This window comes from Aristolochia californica, unplaced genomic scaffold (genome assembly GCF_029961685.1).
Source record: "Aristolochia californica isolate CCGP_79_NKW_82.1479 unplaced genomic scaffold, dmAriCali1.0.hap1 SCAF_9, whole genome shotgun sequence".
NCBI classification, from domain to species: domain Eukaryota; kingdom Viridiplantae; phylum Streptophyta; class Magnoliopsida; order Piperales; family Aristolochiaceae; genus Aristolochia; species Aristolochia californica.
The window spans coordinates 10,101,461-10,125,766 of record NW_027182290.1 but is presented as its reverse complement, the minus strand read 5'-3'; the positions used below and the strand labels follow the sequence as shown (position 1 = coordinate 10,125,766).

Here is a 24,306-nt window from a genome sequence, read left to right as displayed (position 1 = left end):
AGCGCCCAACTCTTATCAAAATCAGGTGCTAGGGCAAGATATATCACTTTGGTAGAACGCTCTTGCGAAAGGTTCAAACTATTTCCATTGTCGGCGAGGAGAGGCTTAAGATTGAGGTTTAGAGGGCTGGAAAAGAGATTAGGACAGATTGAGAGAAGAAGGGAAGGAGAAAAAGAGAGAAAATAGGCTCAAGAGCGAAGAAGAGCAAGATCATGAGGGAAGAGAGAAAGGAAGAGAAAGAGAAGTAACGAAGAGAGAAAAGACAAGAAAATAAGAGGGAAGAGACAAGAAAAGAAGAGGGAAGAGACAAGAAAAGAAGAGGGAAGAGAGAGGAGATATGGGACGAGTAGTAAGAGGGCAGTTAGATAAGAGAAACCGAATATGGCTTTTGGCATATTTTGCCCTAGCCAAGTTTCATTCTATTTATAATTTCTCATGTACATCAATTAGGAAACTCAAAGTTCTATTAAGAAAGTAATTAGATCTTCTAAAAGAAAACTCCAAATAAGAATCACAATACAAACAAGACTTTCTAATCTAAAACTCTTACTTGTTGACCAACTTTCACTTTTCTACCAAAAATAACTAAAATACTCCTAGTAGGCTGGCACCCCTCTTATCCTTTCATGGTGTCCAAGTCCAAGTCATGTCTCCGTCTCATAACTTTGAAACATCATCTATACCACCTCCCTGACCTTAACTCCCATGCAACACCTTTATACCTTGTACGTTTACCACTACTACCATTCCTTAGTCAATCTCCCTTACATTATAATTCCTTCCCTTGGACTCAAAAAATCAAAAGGTAGCTACTCCATCACATGGTTGGCTAACGATATTTCTATCCTCTCTTTCTCTTCTCTTTTCTTCCTTCTTCCTTCTCTCTTTTTCCTAAAACTATTATCTATGGAATCCTGAAAACCAACAATTACAATTGACACTTAAAATGACTTAACCAATCTATGAAACAATTAAAGGGGAGAATATGTCAAAATTATAAATTAACATAGCTCCAAACCTTAGGGAAGTGCATATTTTTATTTTTTTCCCAAGTTAGGTCTTGTCATCATAAAAAAAGGGGAGATTGTTGACTCCCTTATTGCTTTTGATGATAACAAAAAATTGATATGACAATTTGCAAAACTAAGTATTTCAGATAGTCTACTTTCAAGAGTCAATGCATCTCAAGGTCTAAAGCTTCAAAATGATCAAGCCTACTCAAGACCTTAAGTGACATTGACGAACATCTGTTGAAGAAGCACCCACAAGGAAGAAGACAATGAGAAGACTAGAGTTTAAGTGAAAAAGTCCTATGTCAAAACTCAGACACAAATGTAAGAGAGAGTTCATAACTCCCTTCTTTGAGTACAATAGTGAATATGGAGCTTTAGGTCATGCATTGCATACAAACATGTTTAAGAACATATGCATATCTTATAACATGTTTAGAGCACTTAGACAAAATCATTCTCATACTTTTAAAATCGATTTGGTTAAACTGGCACTGTAATCATTGATCAACCTCTGCAAATGATGGATCGTTCAGGATAGTGCATGCCAAGACTATAAAACATGATCAATCAATCATAGTCGATTGATTGATCATCCATAACATGTCCATATCATGCTATAACGCATGATTGATCATCCCAATTTGATCGATTGATCAATACTATCCAAGCAAGCAAATTTTACATGGAATGATCGATCATCCCACCTGATTGATCGATCAGACAGAATCTTTCCAGTCAGGGATATAAAGTATGATCGATGATACTTGCGTTGCATAGCCAAATGGAGTTCTGATTGATCAATCATCCTCTTGCAATGATCGATCAAATTAACTTTTGAGGACCAACTGTAACATATTGATCGATTGGTCCATCGATCAGTAAGTCACATTCTGACACAAAAAGAGTCGTTATGATCGATTGATCCAATGATTGATCAATCATTGTACTGATTTTTTCAAACAGGCAAAAATTGACTTGCTTTGCTTGGGGATGTTATAAATACCCCACCAAATCATGCTTTGAGAAGTTAATAAAGATTTATTGGCAAATACTTTGAGCTCTTATCCTCAAACTTGAAAAACTTCTAAAAAGTACTTTAGAGTGAAAGAGTGAGCCTCATCCTTGAAAATTTCACTGCTCTTGCTATTCATTTCCTTACATTTCATTCTAGATAAGCTCCTTCACTCCATATTGTATTGCTAAAGAAGTGGAAGCTTGAATCTCTCAAGGAGAAGGAACTCTCCAAGTAAATGGTGCCAGTTTTCTTTTCTTCATTTTCAATTTGTGAAAGCTTCATCTAGAACCTATTCAATCTAGATAGAAAAGCCTAGCTAGAGCAGGAATCTAGCCAATCTCTTGGGGAGACTGTATTTGTAAAAATATGTATTGAACTACACGTGGCTTCAAGAGAGCCAAAATCTCCGTGTAAATTTCAGTTATTGGAGCTTTAAAATAGTGGAATTTCCCAAGCAAGGGTTCCTGGGTTGGTGCAGACCATTAGCGGAACATCGATAACAAAAATTCTCCTGTCTCCTATGGTGTGTGCATATTTAATTTACATTGAAATTGAAAAATTGCATTATTTTTTACATGTGCTACTTAGTTTTTATTTGAAATTCTCAATTCACCCCCCTCTTAAGAAGCCACTAGGGCCAACACCATTTTGGTTCTTATATTTAATTTCAATATCGAATTTTATGTTTATTGTACTTTTGCACTATTCACTCTGCACCCTCAAGCACATTCCAAGGAAGGTTCTCACATTGCTTATCCTAACAATATATTGTCGAAGTCAGACTGCATAGAATCCAAGAACTTGCATGATCAACAACCTACTTAAAACTATTGGTTGTCTTTGTTAGAAATGTGGGTATTGTATCATCTTAGGAAACAATAGCTTAATTAATTTGTTACATTATATGTTGTTGAATTGTATTATGGTCTTAGATGGGCGTATGGAAGCTTTTATAGATGTAATTTATGACCATACCTACAACTGGCCTCACTGTATAACAATTTTGGCTCCTACACGTGAAGACCTGAAATTTTGTTTCCTTTTGCATATGAAGATAGCTCCTTATTAAAACAAATGATGCGGGCACTGTGTCTTTTTGGCTGAGAGTTTTATGCTATTGTAGTGAGTGTTTTATTTCAATTGCAATAGGTAGTTCTGATTCAAACTTACTAAAAGTTTATTGACTTATTTGAAAGAGAAAATCAAGATTGGGAATCAATTTTAAATCCTTAGATAGAAAATCAGTGAGATGGAGAAGAAGATGGACATTGGGAATGAGAATTGATTCAAAATCTGTCTTTCTATTCTTTCTATTTTAAATCTGTCAAGTTGGGGTTGGGCTTATGATACTCTATTTTTTTTCAGGCTGAAAACATTTGGTAATCATTTTAGTTTCTACTATTGTACATGAGATTGATAATGAACATGAGCTAATATGCAGCCAAAGACAAGTGGGAAACACATTATTCGATCAAAAACTTATATTGTTTGCTCAATTGGTTCCTATGGACCTTCTCTCTTTTCATAGTGTGCAAGTAAATGCTAACTACTTTTGCAGATACTCATTGGAATCAATTAGGTAGAAGAGACTTAACAACTTCAAAATGCTCCACTTATTGTGTAGTTGTGCTTGTTGTAACACCTTGGTGCTTCTGTGTTGTAACATCGTCAATTTGTGATAGAATTCATATTTTTAATAATTAAAGTTAATTTAGGAGTTAGGGGATAAAATGGGGATTTCTAGAGGGTAAATTTAGCATGACTTTGGTGCCAACCAAGGAGGAGAGGGGGTGCCAGCCTCCTAGTGGTATTTTAATCATTTTTTCATGTACATCAATTAGAAAACTCAAACTCCTAGTAGGAAGTAATTATAACTTCTATGCTAGGCTTAAGACTTTCTAATCTAAGGGGGTTTCTTATCTAAGGGGGTTTCACTTATACTCCTCTTTCTTTTCTTTTTCTTTTTTGAAATTCTTTACATATAAGTGTTTCTTATACATGACTTTTATGTGGTTAGAAGATGATGGTTGGTGGTTTCTATGGATGCAGTATACTAACTTCCATTTGATGTTCTTTACAGGGTATAACTGAAGCAACTGCAGAACCCAAACACCGTTTTTGAAGCAATTATTGGTCTTGTGGTCCAACTCGTTGAGCATGGGCTCATCCACTGTGACTTTAATGAATTTAATATTATGGTATGTAATTCTTATTTCCAATCAAGAAGCTCTTACTAATATTTTATTCTAGCTACGCTTGAGGAGCTATGAGAGTCATGTCATTAATATTTCATGAAAGTTTTACATTTTACAAGTAGTCTTACTGTGATGTATTAGTAATATAGTGAAAGAATATTTTTTATTAGATAATAATAAGTTTTATTCTTTTGTTTTTGTCATAGGTGGAGATTGTGCTCATACAAACGGGGACTTAGTATAGTATTTTCTAGCACGAAGAGAAAGAGTTAGAGTTTATAAATTTATATTAGATTTATAGTTTTTATTTGGGTGATTGTAAATTGATATTGATATTTCATTTAAATTTTTGTGTTTGATTATTGAATAAATTTTATACATAATATTATGCAGTGTTTATGAATAATTTTATGCATAGTATAGACAATTTTATGCAGGGTTTATGTATAGAGATCATACCCAATCTTATGTAGAGGTCATGCCCAATTTTAAGTAAAATTTATGTAATTTTACATATAGTTTATTTGACATGTATTTTATGCAAAGTTTTAAATGTATATTGGAGCTCAAACTGGATTAAAATTATTGGGATCGAGCTCTTATAATTTTAGGCTCGAGGTTGGGCTCGGCTCGAAGTCGAGTTCAAAATATTTAAATTAAACGCAACTCGAACATAGGCAGGTTCAATTTCGGCTCGACTCGATGGCTCCCCTAGCTCCCACTCGTTGACCAACTTAGAGTTTTTCATAAAAAAAAAAAAAAAGACCCTATAGAAGGTTGTTACCTCCTCTCCTCCTTGCTTAGCGCCCAGCTCTTATCAAAATCAGGTGCTAGGGCAAGATATATCACTTTGGCAGAACCCTCTTGGGAAAGGTTCTAACTATTTCCATTGTGTGCTGAGGAGAGGCTTAAGATTGAGGTTTAGAGGGCTGGAAAAGAGATTAGGACAGATCGAGAGAAGAAGTGAAGGAGATAAAGGGAGAAGGCTCAAGAGGGAAGAAGAGCAAGATCATGAGGGAAGAGAGAAAGGAAGAGACAGAGAAGTAAAGAAGAGATAAAAGACAAGAAAAGAACAGGGAAGAGACAAGAAAAGAAGAGGGAAGAGAGAGGAGATATGGGACGAGTAGCAAGAGGGCAGTGAGATAAGAGAAAACAAATATGGCTTTTGGCATATTTTGCCCTAGCCAAGTTTTATTCTATTTATAATTTCTCATGTACATCAATTAGGAAACTCAAAGTTCTATTAAGAAAGTAATTAGATCTTCTAAAAGAAAACTCCCAACTAAGAATCACAATACAAACAAGACTTTCTAATCTAAAACTCTTACTTGTTGACCAACTTTCACTTTTCTACCAAAAATAACTAAAATACTCCTAGTAGGCTGGCACCCCCTCTTATCCTTGCTTGGTGTCCAAGTCCAAGTCATGTCTCCGTCTCATAACTTTGAAACATCATTTATACCACCTCCCTGACCTTAACTCCCATGCAACACCTTTATACCTTGTACGTTCACCACTACTACCATTCCTTAGTCAATCTCCCTTACATTATAATTCCTTCCCTTGGACTCAAAAAATCAAAAGGTAGCTACTCCATCACATGGTTGGCTAACCAGAGATCAAGCCCTCAAACTCATTAAGCACTGCCTCACCTTAGCACAACAATGAGATGAAAATTTAGAACGACAAGCAACACCAGAAGCTGGACTTTGACCTGAATGAAAAATGCTTACAACGGTCTCCTCATTCTTAAACCTTGAGGACAAGGTTGGTCTTCCAAGGGGTGGAGTGACAAAATTCACAAATTTTAAAATTAAAGTTAATTTTTAGGAGTAAGGGGGTTAAAATAGCGATTTTGACATTCCTTGGGCGCCATGCAAGGAGTAGAGGGGGTGCCAACCTCCTAGGGTTATTTTAATACTTTTTGGCACCACGTCAAAGTTGGTCAACAAGCAGGACTCTCATATTAAAAAGCTTTGTTTTTAGTATGATTCTTATTTGGAGTTTCCTATTAGGAGTTTTAATTACTCTTTTACTACGAGTTTGAGTTTTCTAATTGATGTACATTAAAATTTATAAATAGAATGAAGCTTCGCTATGGCAAAAAATGCCAAAAGCCATTTTTTTTCTTTTTTATCTCCCTTTCCTCTCTCTACTTATTGTCTCCTATCTCCTCTCTTCCCTCATCTCTTCTCCTTTTTTCTCTCTCTACTTTACGTCTCCGGCTTCCCTCACGAGCCCTCTTTATCTTCTTCCCTATTGAGCCTTTTTCTCTCCTTTTCTCCATCAATTGTCCTCTCAATCTACCCTTAAACTCTTTTCTAGTCCTTTAAAACCTCAATCTTAAGCTTCTCCTTGCACACATTGAGAAAAGATAGAACCTTTTCGAAGAGGGTTCTATCAATTTGTTTTGCAGGTAGCTCTTTCACTCCAATCATTGAACATAAAGGGACAACAACACTTGAACTGGCATCAAGAAAAAAATACAGAGGTTGGAGAAAAAAATGAGTCTTGCTCTATCAAATAACAACAGGACTTGAAAGAGAACTGTGTTTTAAAGAGGTTCCTTTATATTGAGTTTTGTATATTTCTGTTGTTGTTTCTATCTCTTGCTAAGTGTCTTGCTCTTTTGGAAATTCAAACGAGTCAAGTAAACTCTCTTTTTTGTTTGCTTCACTCTTCCAACTATATTTTTTTGTAAGTCTCTCTTTGCATTTGTAATTTTCTTTATCGTCCCTTGCTTCGCATGTCTCAAGAACGTACTCTTGTATAGGGATGACAAGGAAGCAGGTTCAATGAACCCAACCTGCTTAAAGTAAGGATGGATATCTCATTCATGGACAAGAAATGTGGTTCCCTTTAAAAGCCCATAATATGACGTTCATCTAATACTTCTTCAAGTTATAGTATATCAGGAACAAAAGTAATAAAACTTGTTTTTGGAAAGGTATCATGAGAAAAGTGGGTTTCCTCAAACCCAACCACAAATTGACCCAAACCTGTTCCCATCCCAATCTCCATAAATACATAGGTTCTATTACCATAAGATATTAATTTTTTTCTATATATTATTTAAATAAAACGCATTCAATATAAAAAAAAAAGTTCGTTTTTGTCTTTTTTTCTCTTTGTACATCCCATAGGTTTTCCACTAATTTAAGATGCCTTATCAGTATCAAATCTAAGAGGCATGTGGAATTACCACATCAAAGAGGTTAACATTCTAAAATTCATCAACATCTGGAAATATTAGATGACTGTGGTTACAATTTTGAACTTAGAAAAGAACTAGGGAGTGGAGCAGAGTAGAAAACAAAATATTTATCTGTAACTGCATTGCATATTTTGGTGAGATGCAGCTGAAATGAACAAGAAAAATTGCTTTTGTTTTTTTATTTTGCAGGAACAAGTTAGAAAATGAATGTTAAAAATACTCATTACATCATTTTTTTAATGAAAAACCTTCATAACTTCATGGTTTCTTTGCAGAGAACATAATGAATGATCGCTCCACCTTGCTTGAATAATTAACAAGCCCACATGAATTGCACAAATCTTCAATCTCACTTTCAGTAAAATAGGTGTAGCTGTTGGTCATCTGCAGAGCAGTCTGAAGATAGGAATCTTAGGAAATGTTATGTCTTGATGAAGTCATGAGGTAACTACTGATAAAAACGTGATTGTTGATCATCAGAAGCATAAAGAGTCTTACCCGGGCTAGCGGTCTGAAAATCTCAAATTGGGAATTGCCCGATACTTCCAACGGAAAAGAATTTACAACAGAAGCCAAAAATGTCGTTCCCACAAAGACTCCCCCACTTCGCATGATACGGGTGATCTCAGCAATCTAGCCGAAGAACATGGTTATCAAAAATCAGAAGCATACAGTCTTGCCAGTGAGACCTTCCAGAGGTGCCAATAACCCCCTAACCAACATCCTAAACCACTCTTTTGTGCAATGAAGGAGAATTGTTCATGATACAATTGTTAATATATTTCTCTTATTAAATCACTTTGGTTCTATCATTGGCGGAACCCATTCATCTGGGTTGAACCATAACTGCTCAAGTCCCCAGTTCGATAGTTGGTCCAGTTTAGAAATATAGTTGTAATCAGACATGATCAAACCAGAAAGAGAATTCCCGACTGTTTGATAACTAGAAGTTGGAGCATCTATAAATGAAGAAACCATCATGCAGTAGATTTTTCAATGTTTGGGTGGTGGTACCCAGTATAGTGACAGGGACATTCTGCTTGTATACACCAGTCGCCTTGTAAGACAGGCTCTCCAAAAGCTTAAGTTAGAGCCCTCCTCCAATAGCTCAACTCATAAAAGGATCTATACAACAATATCAGAAAACCTTAAAAAGGAGAAAATCAGATGCACTTACAGCATTTGAAGGAGATGGCCAGCAATGCAAAGCTGCACCAGCATGAACAGCATCAACTGAACCTGACGAGAAAGGAAGTCTAGAAACATCAGCTCTGACTAGTGCGATATTCCTGTAAATTTGAACAAATGTAAGTATATATCTCCCTGAAAATTTGGCTAGTAGCCAAAAAAGATAAAGATTGAGCCATTTCGCTGCAGATGTGAACTACTTCTGGCATCTTCTATCACTTCAAAGGGGAAAAACACTCACAGAATTCCAATAACCATGTGCCTGTCGATGCAATCTGACAGCAACTATGATACAATATAAAATTTCACCATCTCTATAACTTGATTAGCAGGTGAAGCTATACAGCATCTATATCCTATATATATCCTTAAGCTCACCAAGGCAAAGGACTTACGCATTCAAAAGGGATTCATCTTCTTTTATGAAGTCATAACACTGACGAAGCATATTTTCAGAAAAGTCCAAAGCAATGACCCCAGAGTAGACTTCAGATTTGGCAAATTTTCTTGAGAACAAGCCACTGCCACAGCTGACATCAACAAGAACACCTCCAGCAACAGCATTGAAGTACTCCTGAGCCATCTTAAACTGAGAAGGAGAAGAAACCTTAGCTTTAGACCTTAATTTTAGGTGAGTTAATTATACTATAATAGGGTAAGATATGAAGAAAAGAAAAAGGGAGAAGAGAGAGAAGAAGAGGAAGAAAAAAAAATAGAAATGAGAAAAATGTTGAGAAAGAGAGAAAGAAGAGTATAAAAATGAAAAAAGAAGAAAGAGAAAAATAAGACTAAAAGATAACAGCTGGGTTTGTTGGATGGTTACTGCTTTGGAAAGTTACTGTTCACTTCTGTCAAAGTTCATAGGAAAATCAGTGCTTTAGAAAGGGATAAATTGAATTGTCTGATCATTATATAGACTGTTGTATTAGCGTAAGTGATGAAGGGTACATTTTGTGTTTTATAATTCTTGCTTAATGAGTTAATAAAAGTGGTAAGGGTCAATCTTTTACCTTAACGAGGCTGCTGCACCTTACAGCTTTCTCTCTCTCATCACATTCTTCTCTTTTATTCTTCCTTCTCTCTGTTCTTTTTCTTCTATCAATTTTACATAGTATCAAAGCAATACAATCCATAGAAGAGGAGTTTCAGATTACTGTTTACTCTCCCTGAAGCCTATGATTTGTGTCCTCTTCAATCCTTCTCTGCTGTGTGACATTAAAGGTTAGTGCTTTTTCTTTTGTTTGTGCCAAAACCTGAGGGTTAATGGCTATGTCTACTGCATAAAGCAGTTACTTTAGTGTGCTACCCTTTTCTAAGGGTTCGTTATTGCCCACTGGAGGGTCTGAAGGTCTTGTCAGTAGGGGTGGCTTTGAACTAAGCCGGCTCGGTTCGATTCGGTATACCCGAATCTCGAGCTGGGATCGGCTTATTTAAATTAACTAGCTGAACTCGACCGAATCAAGGTTCGGCTCGAAAGCTCACGAACCGGCACGTTAACGAACTGAGTCGGGAGTGGGGGAGCACGAGCTGAGTCAGGAGCTGGGGGGGGGGGGGGGGGGGGGAGGGAGATTCTTCGTCCTCTCGTCACTGCCGAGCCCCTGCCGTCCGTTGTTGTCGCCGCCGCCACCTCCGTCATCCCCAACAATAGGCCGACGCCGCTAACCCCCCCCCCCCCCCCCCCCCCTGAAGACGATTTCGCACGTGCAAGATTATAAACAAAAAAAAAAAAATTCTTAAACTCTCTTTCCTCGGCTCTTGAAGAAATTGAAAATACATTTTAGTAGAAATAAGTTTATAGGGACTATTAGTGTCTCATGTTTTTTGTAAACATTTTTCTAATTGAAAATTCTTATTAAAAAAATCATATAATTTTATAAGTAAGATTTTCCTGCCAAGATGGTCTAGAAAACCGTATAGAAAATTTTTGAATAAGTATTTGAGAGTTGATGCTGTAATAATTTTAGCATGAGGCAATTTTCATAGCAATTTGGTGTTTGACATTTTATTTGATTAAAAATCTATCGATAAGTATAGTAATATATTGGTTTGATTATTAATTTTTATTTATTTCCCTAGAAGAGGCAATAAGAGGTCCATTTAACTTCCCTAAGAAAATTTTAAAATATTTCTTGTAATTTTCTAATAAGTCACCAATAGTAATAGGATTTTATTTAAAGGTTTTTTTGGAAATATGTATCATAGGAAAAACATTTCTAGTTTTTCCTAGAATATAAATTTTCAACCAGGGGCACTAAGGAGGCCATAGTAAATTTATGGTCAGATTCAAAAATTACAAAATAAGCTAGACAACTTTTGGAGTAAAAAAGATTAATATTGGTGCGTTCTAATCCATTATTGATTTTCAATCCTAAACCTCCCCTATCATTCTTTTTTTAAACTGTATGCATAATTTTATATATAATTTATTTGACATATATTTTATATAAAGTATTAAATGTAGGTTAAGCTCGAACTCGGTTAAAATTATTAGGCTCGAGTTTGATTACAATTTTAGGCTCGAGGCTAGGGTCGGCTCGAGCTCGAGCTCGATTTCGAAATATTTAAATCAAGCTCGGCTTGAACACTGTTCGGACTCAGCTGGATTCGATGCCACCCTTATACCTAATTTTAAGTAGAGGTCATTCCCAATTTTATGTAAAATGTATGCATAATTTTATATACAATTTATTTGACATGTATTTTTCGAAAAGTTTTAAATATATGTTGGAGCACGAACTTGAGACATGTATTTTTTGAAAAGTTTTAAATGAATGTTGAAGCTCGAACTCGGTTAAAATTATTAGGCTCGAGCTCGATAACAATTTCAGGCTCGGCTCGAGCTCAAGTTCGAAATATTTAAATCAAGCTCGGCTCGAATATAAGCAGGTTCGGGTTCGACTCGAATATAAGCAGGTTCAGGCTTGGCTCGGCTCAATGCCACCCTACTTGTCAGGGTTCAAGGTTGCTCCTTTTGTGAGTTTTTGGAAACTTGGTAAGGCTTAGAAGTTGCAATGTGCTTGTAGGAGCATCCACGTTGTTGTTATTCATTTATTGGTGTCCATATATTGTTTGTTGATATTCCATCATGCATATTAGTAGTTGCACATCAATCTGGAAGTTTTTGAAGTAACTTGTGGAGGCCTGTGTTGTGACTAAAGTTAAAATATTGCTGTCTAATACTATTTTCTCTGAGAATTTGATCTATGGCAAATCAAGGAGAAGTTATTACACTGGCTAAGAATGCAGAGACCAAGGATTACATTCAGATTACATCTGTCAAGCTAAATGGATCAAATTACTTGAATTGGTCTATGTCTGCCAAGAATTTCTTGATTGCCAAGAGGAAGGAGAAGTATATTCTTGATAATCTTCCTGATCCTATGACTGAGGATTGGGAGGTGGAAGATCATTAGGTTCAGACTTTGATGCTGACTTGTATGCAGCACCATGTAAGGTGACTAGATTATGAGTTGAGATACGACCAAAAATATGTGGAAGACTCTAGAGTCAATCTTTGCCCAAGAGAGCAGCCTTTCCCGAGTCTATGAGTTATATGCCAAAATTTAAGCATGAGTAGAGGGGAAAAGAAGTCATTAAATATTCTATAGATATACATGGAGTGTTAAAAGAAATTGCAGTGTTTCATCCCTTCACAACAGATGCAAAAGAGTGTAGGGAAAAAGAAGGCCAGATTCAAGTTGTTTGGTTCTTTCATGCATTGGGGCCCGTTTATGATGCTCCTACAATTGTGAAAGCTTATAACAGAGTTATAAGAGCTGAAAGTGCACTTATGTCCAAGGGAATTCAAGAAACTAAAAGTTCAAATGTTGCTATTTTTAATTTATCTTCCATTCCCACTCGATTCGAGTCTTTTCAAGGAAAAGGGGGAGGAAAAGGACGTAGTCGTGACAGTGGTGGTCATGGGGACAAGAAGCATGTACACTGTGACAGATCTAACCACAGTTTAAAGAAGTGTAGGGTTAAGTTTGACAAGCCAGTAATCTGCTTGTTTGAGCTCTCATAATAAAATTCAGCATCATTTAAAAAAAAAAAAAAAAAAAAAAAAAGTTTGACAAGCCAGCATGGGCTAACTCAAGTATTCCTGAAAGTGGTTATGTATAAGGTGCAAGGGTTCACTAGAACCTCACAAAATGAAATTTAGAAGTTGCTCTAGCGCCTAGGACAACTTACAGCTACTCCCACATCTACTCCTTTTGGCGCCAGCACAGTGTACCTTGGTTATATTAGTTATGCCTGCACTTCATGTGTCATCTACGGCTACATGGATTATTGAATTTGGGGCATCAGTCCACATGTTAGATATGTCCTCTGCCCATGTATCCTCCTTTTCCTTCTGTCAGTCTTTAATTTATTTAATGACTCATATTCATCTATTCTAGGTAAAGTTGTCATTCATCCTACTACTCAACTTCCTTTGTCCTCTGTTTTGTATGTTCCCAAATTTCTAGTTAACTTATCGTAGTTAGTTAACTCACCATCCTTAAATTGTTTGGTTACATCTTTTCCTTCTCAATGTGTCTTTTAAGATTTTCAAACGAGGAGAATGACTGGTTTTGGTCATGAGCATGAGGGAGTTTACCTCCTGAATGTAGCTTGTTCTCATCAATCTATTGCCCTTGTTAGAAAATCCACTGAAGGGCAATATCATCATTTTACACTTACTATGAAGTCTAATAGATACACTATTTTGTTCTATGTATTTTAGCTCTATCTCTAGTTCAATTTTTAAGTAATTTGGACAAGTATGTAGGAAAATATAAGGGTTTTATTTATTTTTAAATGACTAGGGGCATATCTGTAATTTGTAATTCAGAACCTTATAAATAGCATTGGTCGAGCTTGACCCCCTCACATAGTCTTTTTGAACTCTGTTTTGTCTCCTCTCTTCTCTCTTTCTCCTTCTCTTTCTCGTAAACCCTAAAAGTCACTCTTTTACATGGTATCAAAGCAGTAGGTCTTGGTTGGTTTCTCACTAAAACCTGCAACTTCAGGAAAGAGGATTTTCCACAATTTGCCTTCACTGGTTGATTTTCCACAATCTGCCTTGACTAGTTGGTAATAATCAGATTTTTTGCCCTCCTAACCTGCTATAACCCTAGGGTTGATGGCTCCTACTGTCTATTGAGTGGTTCTGAACTACTTACTACCCTATGATTGATTACTAAAAGTTACATTTTTGGACTGTGCGAACCCAATGCTGGGTCACTTGCCGTGTCATCTCCTGGATTGCCAATGTCAGCCCTAATTTTCTGGATTTTTGCATATGCCCTAAAGGAGAGTTCATTACTTGAATTTTTCATTTTTTCTTGCCGAGCAGCCTATTATTGGGCTGAACTACCTACGTCATCACTGGATCAGGTGATGTCAACACTGGAAATTGTGAAATCTGTGAATTTTTCTTAGAGAATTACCTACAACAGCAAAGATTTACGTGTTAGGATAAATTGGGTCTTCCAATTTGTAAAACCCTAATTTTTCCTGCAATGTGGGGCCCACAACACATGCGCACTTTAATTTTGTGTGTTGTTTTGGGGCTATTTAAGAACCATAATGGCTGATTCTAACGAAGTTTTCCTTCAAGGGGGTTTGTAAGCTCAGAAGGAAGGGATACTATTGTGATAACTACTGAAAGACTGAATGGCCAAAATTACTTGAGTTGGTCACGATCAGCCACTCTATATTTGAAGGGTAAGAAAAAGACAAAATTCATTAGTCTCAACCCTCCAATCCCATTGAGTGAAGACTAGGAAGCTTAAGGTAGTCAAGTTATGACCTGGATACTTAAACAACTTGGATGTTGATTTGAGAAATGAGGTAAAGACTTGAGGCATAGCTAAGGAAAGGTGGAATTCCTTAGAATTTGTTTATGCACAAAAAAGTAATTTGTCATGTGTTTTTGAGTTGTATACCAAGATGTTTCTCAAGAAAGGTTAGAGGTCTGTCACTGCATACTACAGTGAGCTGGTTGGTATACTGCAGGAGATTAGTGTTTTCCATCCAATTACTACGAATGAAAGGGAAATAAGGAAACAGAATGGATAACTGTATATTGCTAAAATTCTAGATGGGTTAGTCCCTAAATTTGACTCTATTAGAGCTCAATGATTGGCCTCTAAGGATGTTCAATCTCTATCCACTGTCAAGATATTCCAAAGCTAAGAGATCAATTTCGATTGATTTCGATAATGTCTATTTCCTCCTGATACATAGATATACATAGGTTAAGTTATAAGATACAAAAATTACAATAATACCCTTTCATGATACAGAAATGACAATAATATACGATAACATCCCCTCTCAAATTGATGCTGGTAAGTCAACCAACAACAATTTGCCAACAAAAAATTGATGCCGCTGCTGAGTCATTGCTTTGGTGAAGACATCGGCCACTTGGAGATCCAAAGAAATGTAAGGAAGAGAGATCACTCGACTATCCAAGGTATCGCGGATAGAATGACAATCAACCTCAATGTGCTTGGTGCGTTCATGGAAAACAGGGTTGGTGGCAATCTGAATAGCACTAGTTTTATCAGCATGAAGAGGGGTAGAAGTAGTCTGAGGGAACTCAAATTCCGAAAGAAGACCGTGTAGCCATACAATCTCAGAACAAGCAGTAGACATGGCACGATACTCAGCTTCAGTAGAGGATTTAGAAACACCATCTTGTTTCTTACATCTCCAAGAAATTAAGGCATCACCTAAAAACATACACCAACCCATAGTAGAGCGACGGGTATCCGGACACCCAGCCCAATCAGCATCACTATAAGCAATAAGTTGAAGAGAGGAGCCTGTAGGAAAGAATAACCCACGAGTAGGAGAACCTCGAAGATAGCGGATGATGAGTCGAACTGCAGCAATATCGAGATGACGAGGAGAGGACATAAACTGACTGACCTGATGAACGGCATAGGAGATATCGGGGCGAGTAGTGGTCAAGTAGATGAGACTCCCAACCAGGTGCCAATAGAGAGTAGGGTCATCTAGAAGGTCCCCTTCATCTTTCTAGTATTTGACATTTACCTCCATAAGAGTATCGACAGAAGAAGTATCCTCCAAACCAGCCAAGGTAATAATATCTTGAAGATACTTATGCTGGTTTAAGAAAATACGATTGGTCCAATGATGGACTTCCAGTCCTAAGAAGTACGTGAGCTGGCCAAGATCTTTCATATGGAAAGTGGCATGTAACACCTGCTGCAACTTGGTAATCAGTCCAGAGTCAGTGCCAGTAATAATGATGTCATCCACATAAACCAGGAGAATGATCATGCCCGCGGCAAACTTATGATATAATAGAGATGAATCATACTAACTCTGTGTAAACCTTTGGAGAATAAAGGTGCCACAAAATTTCTCAAACCAAGCTCGGGGGGCTTGCTTAAGCCCATACAAAGGACGACGAAGCTTGCAAACCTGAGCAGGAGAGGAGGTAGTCATTCCCAAGGGGAGCTTCATGTATACATCTTCGTAGAGGTCACCGTGGCGAAAGGCATTCTTCACATCCATCTGATGCAGCGGCCAGGACTGAGAGGCTGCAATTGCGAATATAGTACGGACTGTGGTCATCTTGGCAACCGGTGCAAATGTCTCATCATAATCAATCCCATATTCTTGTTTGTTGCCCAGAGCGACTCGAGCTTTGTACCGATCCAAAGAGCCATCAGAGCGAAATTTGACAGAGAAAACCCATTTACTCCCAAGAGGCTTAATTGGAAGAGGGCAAGGAACAATATCCCAAGTGTGATTCTCCTCAAGTGCTCGAAGTTTTGTTTGCATGGCATTCTGCCAACACTCATGTGCCATGGCCTGTTTGTAACAAGTGGGAATAAAAATAGAGGATAAAGTAGCGACAGGAGAGACAGTGGAGGAGAAACCATACCAATGAGGAGGCCTAGAAGGGCGAGTAGACCGGCGAAGAGCAGTGGAAAATGGAGCGGGAGTAGGATTAGGCGACAGGACAAGATCGTGAGGGGGCACAAAGGAAGTAGAACCAAACTCATGGCCACTACGTCTTCCATACACAAAACCAGGTTTAAACCTTTCCACAATTGGCGGAGAATCATCAAAGCAAGGTAGAAGAGATAAAGAGGCATATGGCTGCTCAACATGAGATGGAAAAAAATATTGAGTTTCAAAGAAAACCACATTCCGAGAAACACGTATACGACGAGCATGTGGATCATAACAAACATAACCCTTTTGAGGGATAGTATAACCAAGAAAAACACATTTAACTGATTGGGCTATAAGTTTATGTCGTTCATGAGTAGGGAGATGCACAAAACAAACACAACCAAATGTCCGAATATCAAAATATGAAGGAGAATGGCCAAACAACTTACAAAAGGGAGAAACATGATGTAATGTAGGAGAAGGTAAGCGATTGATCAAATGAACCGAAGTAGACAACGCTTCACACAAAAAACGAGATAGAACAGATGATTCAAGTAAAAGGGTTCTGACCACATCAAGAAGATGACGATTTTTCCTCTCAGCAACACCATTTGTTCCCATGTCGAAGGACAAGAGCGTTGAGAGACGATCCCTTTGCTTTGAAGAAAGTCCTGAAACTCATTAGACATGTATTCGCCGCCAAAATCAGAGCGCAAGACCTTGATGCTGGCAGAGAATTGAGTCTCTAGAAGCGCAAGAAAATAGGTGAATACTGAAAAAACTTCGGCCTTAGCCCGTAGAAAGTAAACCCAAGTAAACCAACTACAGTCATCAATAAAGGTGACAAAGTACTTGTAATGCGCATGAGAAACAACAGGAGCAATCCCCCAAACATTAGTATGAATAATATCGAAACATTGCAAGGCATGAGATGCATTATCAGGAAAAGGTAGAACTTTACTTTTGCCAAGTTTGCATGATGGGCATTCAAAAGAAAGATCAAGAGAAGAACACTCTTTATGTCCCAAGACACCTAAAGTAAATAATTTTTGAAGTACATCAGAGTTGGGGTAGCCTAGACGTTTATGCCACATCTTAGGTCCAAAATCAACAACATTACATACAAAGGAAAGGAAAGAAAAACTAGGACTAATGGTGGGAGGAAAAACATAAAGAGGAAAGAGTTGTTCCACTTTAGGCCCCTTCACGATCATTGTCCCACACACTTGATCCTGCACAACACAACCAGATCGAGAGAAATGGACATTACAATTATTATCGACCAATTGACCAACAAAAATAAGATTTGTGGAGAGGTCAGGAGACACAAAAACATCAGTTAAACAAGAGGAAAGATCACCAACAACACTGATAGGCAGAGAACTGCCATCAGCGGTGTTAATTTTCTGATTTCCATCATAATTGCGGACATCGGAAAGAGAAACAACAGTATTGGTCATATGATTAGAAGCTCCGGGGTCAAAATACCATGGCTTAGAAGAAACTTTAGGATTATCTAAGAGTCCAAAAGTAGAGAAAGCAGAAATGATCATCTGTTGTACCATCTCAGAAGTGAGTATGGTCTGTGGGGCGGAAGGTGTAGGTGCAACAGGAACAACCGGCGAGGCAGCAGGCAATGCAGTAGAACTAGAGGCACCAGCGTAGGCATGATAAGCAGTATCCGGCCTCATTGCAGGTCGAATGGGGCAAGTAGAGATGATATGACCTAGTTTCTTGCAGTAGCTACAGAACTTTCTAGGGAAATCCCAAGCAACATGACCAAAAGCTTTACAACTATAGCATTGAACAACACACATGTCTCGTCCCTTATTCCTCCCCTGGGTTGCATAAGCCACAGTGATAGGGGCACTAACGTTAGCCCGATGTTCGATGCCAGCCTGAGTTGCTAGACGCTGCTCCTCACGGAGAAGTTCACTTAAACAAGCAACTAGAGATGGTACAGGATGACGATTAATTAGATTAGACCGTGCAATTTCAAAATCGGAACGGAGCTTCATCAAGAATTGATCTCTCTTGCTAGTTTCATGCACTGCCTGAATAGCAGAGAGAGCTGTAACTGGAACAGTAGAATGAACAATGTCGACATAGTCAGCCCAAAGGTTTTGAAAACCAGAAAAATATTCCTCGATGGATAGACTTCCCTAGGTGAAATTAGCCATCTCATACTCCAATTGAAAACGCCGAGCCGTGTTGTCTTGATGGTAAACCTGGGCGAGGTAACTCCACATGTCAGCCGCATTTCTATAAGGCCGCAGATTGAGAACAAAGTGAGGCTCAACAGAGCCAAGGATCCAAGTCATGACCCTCGCATCCTTGATGGTCCACTTGGACAAAGCCTCGGCCTCTCGAGGTGCGGGACCCCATAACTCCTTTCCCATAACAAATAAACAAACTGAAATTCCCAGGCACTGTAATTTTTACCCGTGAAACGGATAAGGAACGAGTCTACTTTATCAGAAGACATGATAAAAGCCAAATGACTTGGGACAGAATCTCCCCTTCTTTCTTACTGAATCTAGGACTGAATCTACAAAAGGAGTCAGTAGAACTTGTTTATCACATGCAGGGGGAGTTTCACTCGAACCCAAGCCAGTGAGGAATTTCTTCAAACACCTAAATTGCACTGATAAAGAACCTTACAGGTTCTCACTGCGAGCCCGAGATGAGTCCGCTGGCCTTCCTCTTCCTGCCGGCTCTACTGTGAAATAATTTCGCTGCCCGCCACAAAATCATAGATGCCAGAAGCCAGACCCTGGCCTCCCTTCCCACTGCCAGACAGCTTCGTCTACGACTGTCGGAAGTGTCTGTTGAATACCAAAACCGAAAGCCCGAACCCAAAAATCGTAACGACCCTTCCCACTGCCAGACAACTTCGTCTACGACTGTCGGAAGTTCCCGTCGAACTCCACAAAACCTTCCCCGACGATCAACGTGCGATGCAAAGGACTCCGTGAGAGTCCACCGAAACCAAATCAAGAACCGATAACCTAGATCCACAAAATTCACCTGAAGGAGCAGTCACCGAGGACCTCCAACGCTGAACCGAGACCGCCGAGGGCGCCGAACAAGCTTGAAGAAAAACAATTCAGGGCTCGAAACAAAGCTTTGATACCATGTCAAGATATTCCCAAGCTAAGAGATCGATTTCGATTGATTTCGATAATGTTTATTTCCTCCCGATACATAGATATATATAGGTTAAGTTATAAGATACAAAAATTATAATAATGCCCTTTCATGATACAGAAATGACAATAATATACAATAACATCCACAACCTATAGCCAAGTACTGCATGCAGAGAAGGCCATTGTAGCACCGGGAAATCCAGATGTGACAAGCACAATAGCATCAGCCCTAAACTCTCACGGCTCCTTAGAACCATCTAAGGGCAGAATTGGAAGCACCAGAGGAAAGGGCAAAAATAATCAAAGAATAGGAAAATGCCGAGGTGACACTAAGATGAACAAAAAATGTATTCACTGTGGCCATACAACCCACTTCTCTGAAAGTATTGGTAGAAGTTTGGTAAACATGCATGGGCCAACTCTCTTGTTCATGAGAGTACTGAATCATCCACTGAACTTGTTGTACAAGTTGTAACAGACGCCTTCAATGAAATGCAGTAACTGATTCAGCGCATGACAATTGAATGTTGCATCCTCATCAGCATCCATGACTCAATCTTCTACTTCTACAGCCACATTGGCCAACTCAAGTACGTTTGCCCTTCATGCTCCACTTGAGTCCTCGACTTAGGAGTGACAACTCATATGTCAAGTATGTCTAACTTTTTTTTTTTTATTTGAAAGAATCTTTTATTAAACAAGTCACCTTGGCCGATGAATCCATTTCTCTAATACGATGAATCGATACATTGATTCCATCTACTTTTATGTTACCACAATCAATTCTATTTGCCCCTAAATTCAGATGTTTGAGGGCCTTGTCTAGGGGGAGAACAAAAGACAAGTTTTTGCATCTATGAAGATTTTTTTTCAACAAAAGAAAATTGAAGACCAAGAATCTTTTTCATTGCAAGCTGAAGTTATAAACTCCAACTTGAGGGATGAGTGTCGAAGAGCAAGTATGAAAGAGTCATATACGACTCTCACAACAAGAAGTCTCACAGAGAAAATTGAAGACCAAAAATCTTTTTCATTGCAAGCTGAAGTTATAAACTCCAACTTGAGGGGTGAGTGTCGAAGAGCAGGTATAAAAGAGTCTTATATGGCTCTCACAACAAGAAGTCTCACAGAGCCAAAATTAATATAGTGGTCTCACAAAAGGAGGTCTCACAAAAACATCTCAATTAAAGGTGTTTTAGTTATGTTAGTCTTCGATTTATGGACTTATCTTTTAGTGTTTAACTTTGGATGTAACTAGGACAACGGTAGTTTAATTGTAATTGGATTCTACTAGTTTCCTCTATTATAAATAGAGATTCATTGTACTCAAATTACAGCAAGTGAAGTATTTCCCTTTTCTAAAAATTCAACAATTTGCTTTATTAGAAAGTAAAAAGTTTCGGAAAATTATTCATTTTAGTACTTTCTATAGAAGGAAAGTCAACAATTTTCAACTTTTAGTAGTTTCCTAGTTTGTTCAAAGTCTTAATTTAGAGAATTATCTTTATAAAAGTCTTGGTTAGTAAGTCTATTTCATGAGTACTCAACTTAGGAAAGTCTTAAAGATAGTAAGTTTACTATTATTAGTTTCCATCTAAGTTAGTTGTCAGAATCCTTTCTTAAAGGTGGTTTTTTATTTAGCAAGTCAATATTCAATTGTAACTAGAACGTTTATTCAATAGGAAAGCTCTAGTATGGTAATGTACTTACTTTGGCAAGCCCATGGTTGTTTTAGAGTCTACAAATAGAAGAATTTACTGTAACTTTGAATCAGTTTCTTGAAGAACTAATACAAGTTTTCTTTTTGTTGTCTGGAGCACCATTTCTCTTTCTTTTCTAAGAATAATTACTTGGTAGTTTTCTTCATATGCTAGCTACTACCAGTTAAAAAAGCAGTAAGTATAAATTCAAGTTCTTCTCTTTGAACTTGAAAACCAGGAATCCCCTATAGCTAAGACAGTAGTAGATGGGTCACTTATATTCCAGCCTTATCCCTCAACTTTATTTCTGAAATTCTGTAGCATTACCCTCAAGCCTTTACTAAAAAAGAATGGCTGTGAACCTATAAGAATCATTATTTATAAACTATTGCCCAAATTTGCATCAAACAACATCATGTTAGATAACTTTCATCTTTTAAGATAGGTAACATTTACATCAGAAGCAGTCAGAGGTTCAAATACAATCAAGTAGATCAAAGGAACAGCAGATTAAGAAGACAAGGATGTGAAAAACAACAATAAATATAAGCAGGAAATCATGAAACTGGGGCTCTTGTTTCCTATGCAGGACCAGCAATCCATAACACATGACATAGGTTGGGTCTAGCAACAAGGAAGAAGATAATAGGCAACTCTCATTCACTTCTCATCTAATCGAATCTTGAAGAAATAAATAATATGTGGAGGGGAGGGGAACCACCTCTTCGTCTGGCCCAGGAAAGCCACTCCTCCTAAAATTTTGACGCCACCCTCTCTCATAGAGAAATGAAACAAGTGGACTCCTAATAATCATGCAGAGAAACTTTTTAGTCAAATGACATGAGTTCGAAACTTTTGTCCATTCTTGAAGCATGCAACTCTCACAAAATCTAGCAAACAAAATGATCAATCATCTTACTTCAAAGAAAAGTCTTTTCATATAGTTTTGCAGACAAGATTCTCATGTTCTAGACTTTTATATTGAAGAATCAAAGTACATTCAAGAGTTCCTACTTTTAACATTACCTTCCACGAGAAATTTGGCTCAATGGTCACAGGGGGAGGTTTCTAGTGTGAAGTCTGGGATTCAATTCTCACCAAGACTTAAAGGGACATATGTGTGTGTTGAGTAGGAAAAAGTTCTTAGGGTTATGGAGAAAGTGAAAAAGAGGGAAAGAGGGAGAGAAAAGAGATAGAAACCAGAGTGCTGAAAAGACTCTGTGTGGGGGTTGTGCTCGACCCCCAGTGCCTTTATAGAGCTCTGAAATAAAAATTACAAGAATACCCTTATTCACTTTTTTTTTTTTTTTAATGATGCTGATTTTTATTATGAGAGCTCAAACGAGCTGATTACACGAGGGGAAACCTTCCCAAACAATGAGAGATTGCTGGGAGGTTCTAAATTTTGCCAATTTATCAGCCAAAGAATTGGCTGATCTAGGAACGAGGTTCCAATTACAATAAATGGATGACACGATGTCAGCAATACAATCAATGATTGGCCAGTGGCGCCAAGGAGGGGAGCTTTCTTTTGAACACCAACTGATGGCAGTCTTTGAATCGCTTTTAATAATCAGCTTGCCATGGAACCGCTCTTTAAAGATTTGGAGGCCGAACAGAAGAGCACTCACTTCAGCAGTATTTGAATCAGCGATACCCACCGGCCCTACATAGGATAAAATAGGGTCTCCACTGCTATCTCTGAAAACACCACCAGCTCCAGCCAGCCTAGGACAGCCTAAAGCATTGCCATCAAAATTGAGTTTGATGTATTCGTAAGGGGGAGGATCCCAGGTGGTCATAACCGGATTCCTAGGAGGGCCCACCATGTACGCTATCAAACCCCAATTTTCTCAAAGGGAGACGCTCGATAGAGAAGCAAACTCCTTCTTAGAATGTAGCCAGCTCGAAATAAGGCCCACTGCTTGAGACGCTATATTATCCGGGTTGCTAGCCTTGGAATTAAATCTCCGGTTGTTTCGCTCTAGCCATATACACCATGGGACATGCGCAAGGCATGCCAAGAGAATTATCTTGCCCAACTTAGGAAGGCGCATCCCCATAACCATCTCAAAGGTGCCAACAAGGTCCTGATGTAGCCCCATTTGGAGACCAATCTTCTGAAATATCTTCATCCAGACTTGCCATTAAAAGTCGCAATGTAAGAGAACATGCTGGACTGTCTCATCGCACACACCACAAAGGGGACAAGTGCGATCGGGGGCGGTGTAACCTCTTTTATGGAGGTTGTCAGAGGTGATGATTTGTTCCCTGATGGCCGTCCACACGAAGAATTTGATTTTATTAGGCGCTGAGAGCTTCCATGCCAGGTTTGCCTTGTGCTCATGGATGCTGTAATCTTGTTTTCTAATGTAGGTGTAGGCGGATGCAACTGTGAATCCATTAATGCTGGGCTTCCATATCAGTTTATCAACTGCATGCTCACGAATAGTAGTGCTGCTGAGCCTTGAGAGGAGAGAGCAAAAAACAGTAGTTTCCTCGTCATTTAATCCCCGACGAAATGTAAGACTCCATGAGCGATCTCTCCAAGAATCCGCCACTGAGCAAGAGAGATCTCTCGCCACCCTAGAGAGCCCCGGGAAATCCTCAGAGAGGGGGCGGGGGCCACACCTTTCATCTGACCAAAAGAGGAGGGTCCTTCCATTTCCTGTGTGAAAGGAAGTTGCATCTCTAAATATTGGGAGGAGCTTTTGAATTGATTTCCATATCAGGGATAGGAGCTGAGTAGCACCATCCTCCCTCCACCAGGCACCCAAGGTTAAAAATAGAACCTGACGATATTACCCCATAGGCTATTATGCTTGATGTTGAAATTCCAGATCCATTTGAGCAAAAGGGCATTGTTCATCTCCTTCGTAGGCCGTATACCTAAACCACCCCGATTTCGGGGC

The 24,306-nt window shown here is 38.4% G+C and overlaps 1 protein-coding gene across 2 annotated transcripts in view; it reads right to left on the bottom strand.

Annotated features, from left to right (window-relative positions):
• Positions 1–7,488: 7,488 nt before the first annotated feature.
• The window catches only part of LOC137941489 (uncharacterized methyltransferase At2g41040, chloroplastic), a 67,915-nt gene continuing 51,097 nt past the window's right edge, over positions 7,489–24,306 (bottom strand). Inside the window, exons 4-8 of one of the 2 annotated variants that reach the window (XM_068786929.1) lie at positions 22,116–22,197; positions 9,021–9,214; positions 8,615–8,726; positions 7,936–8,070; positions 7,489–7,821 (exon numbers count right to left, since the gene is read on the bottom strand). In XM_068786929.1, the coding sequence (XP_068643030.1) occupies positions 7,696–7,821; positions 7,936–8,070; positions 8,615–8,726; positions 9,021–9,214; positions 22,116–22,197 (649 nt within the window). In that variant the 3' untranslated portion in view covers positions 7,489–7,695. Of the gene's footprint in view, positions 7,834–7,935; positions 8,071–8,614; positions 8,727–9,020; positions 9,215–22,115; positions 22,198–24,306 lie in introns of both variants that reach the window. The other variant, XM_068786928.1, reaches the window with a different exon arrangement.